Source organism: Lycium barbarum, chromosome 2 (assembly GCF_019175385.1).
Source record: "Lycium barbarum isolate Lr01 chromosome 2, ASM1917538v2, whole genome shotgun sequence".
Classification (NCBI taxonomy): Eukaryota; Viridiplantae; Streptophyta; class Magnoliopsida; order Solanales; family Solanaceae; genus Lycium; species Lycium barbarum.
In genome coordinates, this window is record NC_083338.1 from 10,144,635 (window position 1) to 10,157,193 (window position 12,559).

The window sequence follows — 12,559 nt, forward strand, 5'->3', positions numbered from 1 at the left end:
CATTTTACGGAGAGCGAATTTTTTACATTATGTTATATTATATATTTTCAATAATAATATTTCACTACAGTAATCTAAAATATATCAGGATAAACGATACTGTAGAGGTTTGACTGTACTAGTTATGTGAAGATTATAATATAGAGTTAATGATTAAAAATACATTTGAACTATTTTTTTTTCGCGAGTTTCATACCCAACTATCATCTGTTTTATTTTTCTATCTGATCTATTACTATCTATGTATTAAAACGCACCTAGTTAATGTTTAAGTAGAAAAAAGGACCAACTAATAATTGACCTAATCAGCTTCGAGATGATTTTTATTACATAGATGATGATAGTTTAGATAGGAAAATGAAACAATTGATAACTGGGGTCTGAAACTCGCGAAAAGGTGATAACTTAGGTGTGTTTTTTATCATTATCTCTGTAATATATAACAACGAATCAACGATGGCCATCATAGTTCATCACATACACAAGAAGGAAAATGGAAATGTTGCTTCTCTTTCTAGTCGCTATACCTTTTGTAGTAATTTTCCTCGTAAGATTTGGACACACACATAATCGTCCACCAGGTCCCCCTGGGCTTCCACTTGTTGGAAACTTGTATCAATTAAATCAACCATCCCTTCATAAATACCTATGGCAACTTTCAAAGAAATATGGTCCCTTAATGTCCATGAATCTTGGTTTTTCCCAACTAGTTGTTATTTCATCAGCAAGAATTGCTAAAGAAGCAATGAAAACTCATGACTTTGCATTTTCAAGCAGGCCATCATTTCTTGGCCAAAGAAAATTATCATATAACGGCTTGGATATCGCTTTCGCGCCTTACAACGATTATTGGAAGGAAATGAGAAAGATTTGTACCTTACATTTATTTAGCCCAAAAATGGTGCAATCTTTTCGTCCAATTCGTGAAGATGAAGTATCCAGGATGATCAATCGCGTAACAGAACTTGCTTCATCGTCGAAATTGGTTAATCTTAGTGAGATTTTGTTGTCTCTATCGAGCAATATAACATGTATTGTTGGATTTGGCAAGAGATATGTCATGGGCGGCTTTCCAGCCATGCCCCATGACCCCTTAGGTGCGCCCCATGGCGCCATGGCAAGCCTCTCAGCGCCTAGCGCCATGGACGGCCCCGTGGTCTCGGACGCCACAAGTGACAAGGTTGCTTCTGCCTATGTCACCCCATCTATGCCCCTCGCGCGCGCTTCTGCGCTGGCCGCGCCCTAACGCGTGCCCAGCGCCCAGTGTCAATGCAGCCCTGCTACAGTGCCAGCGCTCAGTGCCCAGTGCCCGCGCCCAAGTGCGGGCGCGCACAGTGCCCTGCGCGCATGACAGTGCCCCGACCGAGGGTGCACATGGACCTGCTCTAGTTAGGTCTCCTTTTTGTTGTAATTATAGAGTAATTTACTTTATGTATTTTGATTGTGTTTCTCTAGCAAGTCTATGTCTAGTTCTATGACTTGGGTTTTTATTTTTAAAGCATTATTAGGGGGGATCAAGCAATCAAAACTTTCAAGCAAGCAATCAATTCTCTGTACTGGTGTCTCTCCCCCTCGACACCGCTTGCTTTCTTTGTAATAGCTTTCATTAATGCAAACAACTATTTTCTCAATTCACTTTCCTGTTCTCTCAATTGCTCTTGACATTGGTATTCCCGCACGGCACTGACAGTCTCGTCTAGCGTGCGGAGGGGACCCCGGTTGGCGGACAGTAACCTTGGAATCATCGGTTGCTTAGCCTTACGTCGCCCTTCCAAGAAGTCTCAGGAAGGCACCGCGTAACAGTTGGTATCAGAGCTTAGGCTCGACATCGGAAGAGAGAACACGTTGCTATTGTTATCATTTTCTGACCATGGTGAACCATGGAGACCGCCTCTTGATTTTGGAAACTGCGGTCAATAGATTTCGACCCGTGACCGAAAGGGTGGAGGACCTGGACCGCAGGATGCGGCAGGCCAAACAAGACATTGTGAATATAGCTACTGACACGGATGCAGCCGCGCGGACGGCTGCCATCCAAAGAGATGAGGACCTCGCCTAGAGGACTCAGGAGGCAGACTGACTGACTGCCATGCAAGGAGCCATCGACGACTTGACCAATCAGCTCAATGTTGTCAACGCTGCCTTACAAGGCCTACTCCGAGGAGGAGGCAATCCTATTGGGGGCGCGGCACACGCTGTCGCAACAACCCCGAAGCTCAAGATTCCTGAACCAAAACCCTATCAGGGCGCTCGAAATGCCAAAGAGGTGGAAAACTTCATCTTTGACATTGAGCAATACTTCGACGCTGTGGGAGAATTGGAGGAGTCCAGGAAGGTAGCAACTGCTGCCATGTATCTACAGGGCGATGCCAAACTCTGGTGGCGGGTGAAATACGAAGCCATTAAGGCGGGTGAGGACGCTCTTGAGACATGGGAGGAACTAAAAGCAGCCATTCGCTTACAGTTCTTCCCCGAGAACGTCGAGTATAATGCACAAAGGAAACTTCGCGAACTCAGGCAAACGAAGTCAGTTCGAGAGTATGTTCACGAGTTCTCTGCCCTCATGCTGAACATAAGGGACATGGGTGACAAGGACAAGCTTTTTACGTTCATGGAAGGCTTGAAACCCTATGCCCGCATGGAAATACAAAGACAAAGGGTTGACTCTTTGCCCAAAGCTATCCAAGCTGCAGAGTGCCTCAGCGACTACCAAGTGGATACTCGAAAGGATAGACCTCAACCACCAGGCCGTGGGAGATTCAAAGGAGGCTAATCCTACAATACTGGCCCCAGCAAAAGTGGGGGAGATCGGAGTGCAGCCAAATCTAAAGGTTCCTCCTCAGGCAGCAATAGTGCTGCGTCTCACAATAATGATCGGGGGCGGAGGCCTCCGCCCCCCCACAGGATGTCATAATTGTGGCAGACCACATTGGAACAAGGAGTGCCCGCAGGCACAGATGAACGCCCATCAAATTTTGGATGATGGGACGGACGATGATGAGGATGATGCGGATCAGACAGAACCAATAGGTGTCTTCAATGCACTTGTTTGTTCCATTTCCAATACCGTAGGGGGTACCAGTGCCGGCATATGCAAAAAGAGAGACCCAAGCTCAACTGCCAAGAAGGGAAAGACAAAGGCAGGCAAGGGGCCTCCTCCCAAAAGGGAGAAGACCCTGATGTTTGTCGACTTGAGAGTAAATGGCAAGCCTATTAAGGCCATGATAGACACAGGTGCTACGCACAACTATCTGGCCACCACAGAAGTAGAACGCCTTGGCCTGGTTGTTGGAAAAGGTAAGGGTCGTGTCAAAGCTATCAACTCACCGCCCCAATTGGTAGGTGGAATAGCCAAAGGAGTGCCGGTAAAGATGGGCCCTTATGAAGGCAAGTTCGACTTGCGGGTAGTGATTATTGACGACTTCGACTTGATAGTGGGGTTGGAATTCATGAGGCAAACTAACATCATTCCTATACCCTACGCGGATGTGCTTCTGATGATGGGAGCAAATGCGGCCAAACCCTGCATTGTCCCCTGCACAACCATAAAGATGGCTTCAGGAAATATCTCTGCATTGCAGCTGAAGAAGGGGGTCCAGCGACAAGAACCCACGTTCCTAGCTACCCTCTGCATCGAAGAGATTGAGCGTTCTTCGGGTCCCATTCCAATGCCCGTGAAGGAGCTCATGAAGGAGTTTGAGGATGTCATGCCGCAAGACATGCCGAAGCGACTCCCGCCTAGGCGGACGGTCGATCATGAAATTGAATTGGTGCCGGGTGCAAAGCCACCTGCCCGAGCACCCTACAGAATGTCACAAACCGAACTCACCGAGCTTCGGAGACAGTTGACGGAGATGCTGGACACGGGGATCATTGTGCCCTCCAAATCGCCTTATGGGTCACCTGTGCTATTCCAAAAGAAACAAGACGGTACCCTAAGGCTCTGTGTTGACTATCGGGCCCTCAACAAGATCACCGTGAAGAACAAGTACCCCATACCACTAATGGCGGACTTGTTTGATAGACTGGGCGGCGCCACAGTGTTCACCAAAATAGACCTGAAGACAGGTTATTGGCAAGTCCGCATTACTGAAGGAGACGAGTCCAAGACGACATGTGTGACAAGATATGTCTCGTTCGACTTCCTGGTCATGCCGTTCGGTTTGACCAATGCTCCGGCCACGTTTTGCACGCTAATGAACCAGGTCTTCCGAGAATACATTGATGAATTTGTGGTGGTATACCTGGACGACATTGTGGTGTACAGCAAAACGTTGGACGAACACCTGGAGCACCTGAGGAAAGTCCTAACTCGGTTGCGAGAGCATGAATTGTACGTAAAGCTGTCCAAATGCTCCTTTGCCCAAAATCAGATTGACTTCCTCGGGCATGTTGTTGAAGAAGGTCGCATCAAGATGGACCAACAAAAGATCAAGGCTGTCACAGATTGGCCGCCACCCAAGGATATCCATGCCTTGCGGGCGTTCCTTGGCCTATGCAATTTTTATCGACGGTTCGTCAAGGATTACTCCCTCATTGCATTACCACTGACAGAGCTCCTCAAGAAGATCACACCTTGGGACTGGTCGCCAAAGAGAACAGACGCCTTCAACTCACTAAAAGCGGCTATGTCTAGTAGTCCTGTTTTGGCCTTGCCCGACTTGACCAAACCATTCGAAGTGCAGACGGATGCCTCTAATTACGCCTTGGGCGGAGTTTTACTACAAGAGGGGCACCCGGTAGCATATGAGAGTCGAAAGTTGAAGGACGCGGAACGGCGCTATGCGGCCCACGAGAAAGAATTATTGGTTGTCGTCCACTGCTTGCGCCTTTGGAGGCACTATCTTCTCGGGTGTCCGTTTGTGGTGAAGACGGACAACACGGCTGTCAGTCATTTCATGACCCAGCCAAAACTGAATGGCCGCCAGGCCAGATGGCAGGAACTTCTGGCAGAATTTCACTTCAACCTGGAATATCGAAGCGGGAAGACCAACCATGTTGCGGATGCACTAAGTCGAAGGGCTGATCTAGCGTCGGTATGCCTACTCGACACCCTTAGGGGGAGTGAGGTGGCTACCACCATAAAAGATCAAATACAGGATCTTCTCACCAAGGACCCTTCTGCACAATATTTGGTTAACTTAGCAGGTCAAGGAAAAACTCGCCAGTTCTACATGGAGGATGGGTTCCTGAAGGCAAAGGGGAACCGCCTTTATGTCCCTAAAGGAGGAGATCTGCGGAGGACTCTCCTGATGGAATGTCACGATACTCTATGGGCGGGCCACCCAGGAGAAGAACGTACCATGGCACTGCTACGCCGTGCATATTATTGGCCCCAGATGGCAGATGATGTCGCTCAGTATGTGAAAACTTGCCTAGTATGCCAGAAAGACAAGTCTGACCGCTTAACACAAGCGGGCCTGTTGGAGCCATTACCTGTCCCAAAGACGCCTTGGGAAAGCGTCTCATTGGATTTCATCACCGGTTTGCCCAAGGTTGGAGACCTCACGACTATCTTGGTCGTGGTTGATCGGTTCTCTAAGTATGCCACTTTTATTGCAGCACCCAAGTATATATCAGCAGAGGAAACAGCTCGACTCTTCTTCACCCATGTTGTCAAATATTGGGGTCTGCCCAAGGATATTGTTAGTGATCGCGACTCTCGCTTCACCAGCAACTTTTGGACCCAGCTCTTCAAGTGCTTAAGGTCTAAACTGAGTCATAACTCGAGTTTTCACCCGCAATCCGATGGTCAGACGGAGTGGTTCAATGGCATGTTGGAGGAATATCTGCGGCACTTTGTTACCGGCTAGCAGAAGAATTGGGTGAAGCTATTGGATGCGGCCCAATTGTGTTTCAATTCACAAAAGAGCTCCAACACAAACAAGAGCGCTTTCGAAATTGTTACCGGGCAGCAACCGCTACTCCCACACACTGTGAATGCCCCAAATATGGCCAAATCTCCACGAGCAGCTAGCTTCTTGAAAGAATGGAAGCAGAACTTAGAGATAGTGCGGAGCTATCTAGTCAAGGCACAAAAGCGGATGAAGAGACATGCCGATCAGAATCGTCGCTTTGTGGAATATCAGGTTGGAGACAGGGTGATGGTGAAGATCCCAAAGAGATACCTATTTGCAGGGGTCCATGACCCCCGCCTATTACAAAAATACATTGGACCTCTGTCCATTGAGAGGCGCATCGGGAAGGTAGCATACCGGGTGGCTACACCAGCATGGTGGAAGATTCATCTTGTGTTCCATGTCAGTCTTTTGAAGCCTTTTCGAGAAGACACAGACGATCTTTCACGCAGCCAGCTCACAATACCCAGTATTCGAGGCCCACAAGCAACGGGGAAAAGGGTGGTAGAAGCCATCATCAACGATCGAGTCATACATGCCTCAAGAAAAGATCACCAGGAGTTCCTGGTGAAATGGCTGGGATGTGATGCCGAAGAAAATACATGGGAGAGGGGCACCAGCCTCAAATCCTACAAGCACCTGATCGATGACTATCTTGCAAGCAAGGCGCTGGGGACGTCGCCAACTCAGGTGGGGGAGAATGTCATGGGCGGCTTTCCAGCCATGCCCCATGACCCCTTGGGCGCGCCCCATGGCGCCATGGCAAGCCTCTCAGCGCCTAGCGCCATGGACGGCCCCGTGGTCTCGGACGCCCCAAGTGACAAGGTTGCTTCTGCCTATGTCACCCCATCTATGCCCCTCACGCGTGCTCCTGCGCTGGCCGCGCCCCAACGCGTGCCCAGCGCCCAGTGTCAATGCAGCCCTGCTACAGTGCCAGCGCTCAGCGCCCAGTGCTCGCGCCCCAGTGCGCGCGCGCACAGTGCCCTTCGCGCATGACAGTGCCCCGACCGAGGGTGCACATGGACCTGCTCTAGTTAGGTCTCCTTTTTGTTGTAATTATAGAGTAGTTTACTTTATGTATTTTGATTGTGTTTCTCTAGCAAGTCTATGTCTAGTTCTATGACTTGGGTTTTTATTTTTAAAGCATTATTAGGGGGGATCAAGCAATCAAAACTTTCAAGCAAGCAATCAATTCTCTGTACTGGTGTCTCTCCCCCTCGACACCGCTTGCTTTCTTTGTAATAGCTTTCATTAATGCAAACAACTATTTTCTCAATTCACTTTCATGTTCTCTCAATTTCTCTTGACATTGGTTTTCCCGCACGGCACTGACAGTCTCATCTAGCGTGCGGAGGGGACCCCGGTTGGCGGACAGTAACCTTGGAATCATCGGTTGCTTAGCCTTACGTCGCCCTTCCAAGAAGTCTCAGGAAGGCGCCGCGTAACAGATATGATGAGAAAGGTCACGAAAGTAAGAGGCTTGGAGAAGCTCAAGCAATGATTGGAGATTTCTTTCTCTCTGATCATTTTCCAATTTTCGGACATTGGATTGATTGTAAAGTTACTGGAAAGGTTGCTCGACTCGAAAATATTTACAATGAGTTGGACTTGTTCTATCAAGAACTCATTGAGGAACATCTGACCCCAACTCGGCCAAAATCAATGGATGGTGATATTCTTGATACGTTAATTGCCTTGCGAGATAAAAATTTATCATCGTCATCTTTGATTCTCACTTGGGATAATATCAAAGCAGTGCTAATGGTTATCTCGCTTCTCTATCTAGCTAGTTTAGTTTCATTATGAGAACTCACTGCAAAAAAAAATTAAAATTAGCTATGAACTTCGTCGCTAATCCGTCGTTAAATTGCTTGTAGTTAACAGAATTTTGTGATAATATTTTACTATTTAGCTACATAATTTGTCCCTCGCTAATTCCAAATTTTTAATAGCGATTAATCAGAACAATTAATGATATATAGTACTATAGAGCTTAACCAACGAAATTAAATGTGGTTGCAATTTTTGCTTTTTCAGGACATATTTATTGCTGGAACGGATACGAGTGCAGCTGTATTAGTGTGGGCAATGACGGCTTTGATAAAGGAGGAGGCAAGCGTAATGAGAAAATTACAAGAGGGTATAAGAGAATTGGTCGGAAAGAAAGGAAGAGTAGACGAAGACGATATCCAAAATCTTCCCTATCTCAAGGCCGTTATAAAAGAGACATTGAGGTTGTATCCACCCGCTCCACTTCTTGTACCTAGAGAAACAATCGAAAAATGCAGCATAGACGGATATGAAATCAAACCGAATACTCTAGTTTTTTTCAATGCGTGGGCAATAGGTAGAGATCTTGAATGTTGGGAAAATCCAGACGACTTTATTCCTGAGAGATTTTGCGATGTAAAGAATGATGATATCATCGACTACAAGTCAGTGGAATTTGAAATGATTCCGTTTGGAGGCGGTAGAAGAGGGTGCCCTGGGAGTTCACTAGGAGTAGCAACAGTGGAGCTCGCCCTCGCCAATCTTCTCTATGCATTTGATTGGGAATTGCCTTCCGGGATGGTGAAAGAAGATATCGATACTGATACTTTGCCAGGTCTCACAATGCACAAGAAGAATCCTCTTTGTCTAGTGGCAAAAGTTCATGACTAGTTAGGGAGAGATTAACATCCTCTTTATGCCAAAATATATATTTAGGTTTAATTAGTGCACATTTTATTTAGTACTCTGTAAAGAATACAACTTCTCTATCGTGTTATGAATGTCAAGAATAAAACCTCTGTTTTATATAGGAGTACTAGCTAGCAATTCTGTTGGATTGGAAAAACTTGTCTTGTTTCACAAGTTATGATGATAATGTAGGTTAAAATGCGGAAGACGAAAGATAAGGATAGAAAATAGAAACTTAGTTAGAAAAGATTCACTTTAATGTATAGTCTAGAACAAGTGATATAAATTAAATATCCTAATTCTAGCAACTACAGATAACCTAAGCATGCAATCTTCATCTCACAATGAGATTTAAAATCCATCTATCTTCAAATTAAGCTACCTTTTAAAAATGGAAATAAGAGACTATTTATGTTTGAGCTAACAATGATCAAATACTCATAAACTAATCTTAAGGAAGTAAGTAACCAAATTACAAATATAGCCATCGAATTACCATTGTAGTCTCAATTGATGGCCCAACTATAAAAGTAGCTGCTCAATTACAAACTTAGTTTCATTGAAGTCCAAACCCAAAGTCCTTAATGACTATTTTGATCTACACCATGTAGAGACTAGTAACAGACTTAGGAGTACATGCAGTAGCTCCAGTCGTCCCAATTTATGCGATAGTATTTAATTAAATCCGAAATTTAAAAAAGAAATATTTTTGTAATCTTGATCTAAAATAAGTCAGGTAAAAACTTACCCCGCTAGGCGTTGGCAGAAATAATTCTTGGTTTCTGCCTACCTTATAGTATATGTTAAGGCTTTGCCTTTTGAAAAATACGACGAAGCTGGAAGAAACATTCTCATTCACAGAAATGTTACATCTAAACGGATCATGACCAAATCTGAATTATTAATAGGTTTAACAGAATATATAACAGACATTGTAAAATCAGTTCAGCTTGATGAAATTAAAGAAGTAACTAAGGGTGTGTTCGGTCGGGAGTAAAATGTTTTCCATAGATTATATTCTCTCTTTTGAAATATCCTCAACAATAGTTGACAAATTTAATGAGTCGTTGTCCAAAAATTAAATGGCAAAATTTCGATCGGGGAGATATTCCAAGATTTGCAATAATATTCCTCATATAATTGATTTTGTTTTGACTTACCTTCCTCAAGAAAATGTTGATCTTGTCACTAAACCGCTACCCGCCCAATAACATCAATTAGTGACAATTATACCATATATTATATCAAAAATTTAGATGTTCGATAATTATACAAAAAAATATTAAAATTTGTAATTCTTCTCATATTAATATGATGAAAAATTACATCTTAATATATTAATCAAAGACCATATAATTTGTCTCTCAAAAAAATAAAAATAATAAGTAAAAGTGAACAAGGTTATTAAACTCCATACCAACAGTTCACTTATATGGTACTTCTAAACCCAAGTTTGTTTTTGAAGACACATACATGGTACTGCTACATCGAGGCATTGTTGGCACCACGTCATTTCATTTTCCAAATTTAGCCTAATGTCAACAACCATATACTAGCATTATATTATAGCCGCATAACTGAAATAATATCTAACGGAAAGTTACAAAGTAGCAGCAGTTGTATTAGGCTCCTTTATATTTATCCTGAAAATGTTATAAATACATCAAATTGTCAATGTCTATTTAAATACACAATATTTTGGATAAGCTTACAATCATGCGGAAAGCTTGCAAGTAGCTCAAGCAGATAGTTTCTAAATAGCTCAAGCAGGCAGCTTTCTCAGACTTGTAATCAAGCAAACACCTTGCAAGTAGCTCAAGCAAACAGCTTGCGAGCAGCTTTCGAAAAATCCCGCAGCAGCTTCTTTTCCTCTATAAATAAGAAGTCAATTCAGTACATTTGTACATCAGTTCAAAGTTGTGTAATAAATTAGTCTCTCTCTATATACTTGTGTCAGGTATATTTACTTTATAGTTTTTATTTTAAAACAGAAAACATAACTTTGAAAGATAAGGGCTAGAGGCGATTTAGCAATAAATTTAAATTATTGAGTTCTATGGAAATTATTGAGTTCTATGGAACTCCTACTTTTTAATGCTAGCTTTGCCCCTAATAAGGGCAATATATTTTTTGCTTTTTTGTTCTCTCACTATAACAACAACAACATACTCAGTGTGATCCTACTCGCACCAAGAATGAATACGCAGGACATATCAGTCTTTTATGTAGTTTAATCAGGTAAATATGATTCATTACTAGATAAGTAATAGAAGCAGAGTCATAATTTTTAATTTATGGTTCTCGATCATAATTTCTTTTATTTACTGGGTTCTGAATGAATTATTTATACGTATTTAATGATATTTTAACTACAAATATAGTGTTTGAGGCAAAGTCATTATATTCTACTGAACCCATAGCTCAAATGTGGCTTCGCCCTGTGTACTAAGTAATATATATCATTCATTCTTTTTACATAATTTAATCACTTAATTATGGTTAACTAACATATATTTTACATATAATGTGAACTTGTCTTATATTCTATACCTATAAGTGTCATCACTAATTTAAAAATAATAATTATATAATAAACTTCAAACATTAGATAAAATATTGGCTGATTTAAATTTAACAGGAGAATATAATCAGTAAGAATCATATAGTCATCTCCAGCTAATTTAAGATTGAATAATTATAAAACATTAGAAGCATTTTAAAACATTACATTAATAACAAAAATATGATAATGATGAAAGGTTAAAAGAATCAACTCATCTGAACATGTAACTAATTCTTCGAAAGTTAAATTAACTAAACCGATGTGCCTTGCAGGTGCTCGTTACTTTGTTTTTTTAGATCGGGATCCCTATCCTTCTTTTCCATATATTTATATGACAGATATCATTAATCTGAATAATTTAAATTTGGATGATTTGCAAGAATAATCTTCATGAGAGGAAGTCTTGAACGGTTGACCTCACTTAAAAATTCTTTTAGATAATTACCTCCGCTTAAGAAAATTTGTTGGTAAAACTTATGTTGTCTATTGGGTATAACTTAGTTTTGCATATCAGTCAAGAGTTCAAGACATTTTAATAAGTCAGAAATAACAAATCTGCTTAATGCGTCAAAAGTTTTGCCTCTGCCTCAATTAGTCACTCGTTGTGATATCCTTTTTCTGTAATTTATACTTCTTATTTGTGTTATGTAGCGCTTAACGAAAAAAGTTCTCCTACCATTTTTTTTTTAGTTCTCAAAGTTCGTATTGGAGACCTCTGATTAAATATGAAGGGATCTCATTCAACTCACCATACCCCTCGCATGGACGGAGCCAAGGGCGAATCTGTGTGTAAAATATGGATCACGTGAACACATGATCACGCGACTAAATTTGGTATATAATGTATATAATTCTTCAAATATATTTAATATTAATTGAAGGAACACATGGTCAAACTAGACTAAGTGGAACACTGGTTAAGTGTTGGATTTAATTCCTTAAGGTTGTGCGATTGAACCCTACAAAATACACTTTTGCATCTTTTTTTTTTTAAAAAAAAGAAAAAAATCTAAGGTGAACTCATCCTCATGAAATCATAGATTCGCCTCTAGGCGGAGCTAGAAGCCGACGTACAAGTTCAGCGAAACTCAATAATTTTGGTTTAAATTTTATATTCATATTTAAAAATTATTTAAATTTGCACAAATTAAATTCAGAATCCAATTACTAACCCCTAATATCACTGTTCTAAAACTTAAAATTCATATCCCCTGCCGAGCAGCTAAGTAGAAAGGAAACAAATAAGAAACCATTTTTCTTTTAGAAGATATTTTTTGCCAACACTTCTAGGATATTTTGGTTATACGGAAGTAAAACAATATCAGAAAATTCAATAATTAAAGAGAACTCCCTCGTGTTTCTTTTTAAACCACAAATTGAATTCCTTAAAAAAAATACTATATAGTAATAATGATTGATGCAACTCATCTACAAAATCAAAACAACGTTGTGAGTTTCA

At 41.8% G+C, this 12,559-nt stretch overlaps 1 protein-coding gene across 1 annotated transcript; it reads left to right on the forward strand.

The window, feature by feature from the left end:
* The first annotated feature begins 475 nt into the window (after positions 1-475).
* LOC132626126 (5-OH-xanthotoxin synthase-like) lies at positions 476-8,654 on the forward strand. The gene is made up of 3 exons (XM_060340876.1): positions 476-1,057; positions 7,293-7,622; positions 7,896-8,654. Exons 1-3 carry the CDS (start codon positions 494-496, stop codon positions 8,517-8,519), a joined length of 1,518 nt encoding a protein of 505 aa, XP_060196859.1. The 5' UTR covers positions 476-493; the 3' UTR covers positions 8,520-8,654.
* The last annotated feature ends 3,905 nt before the right edge of the window (positions 8,655-12,559 follow it).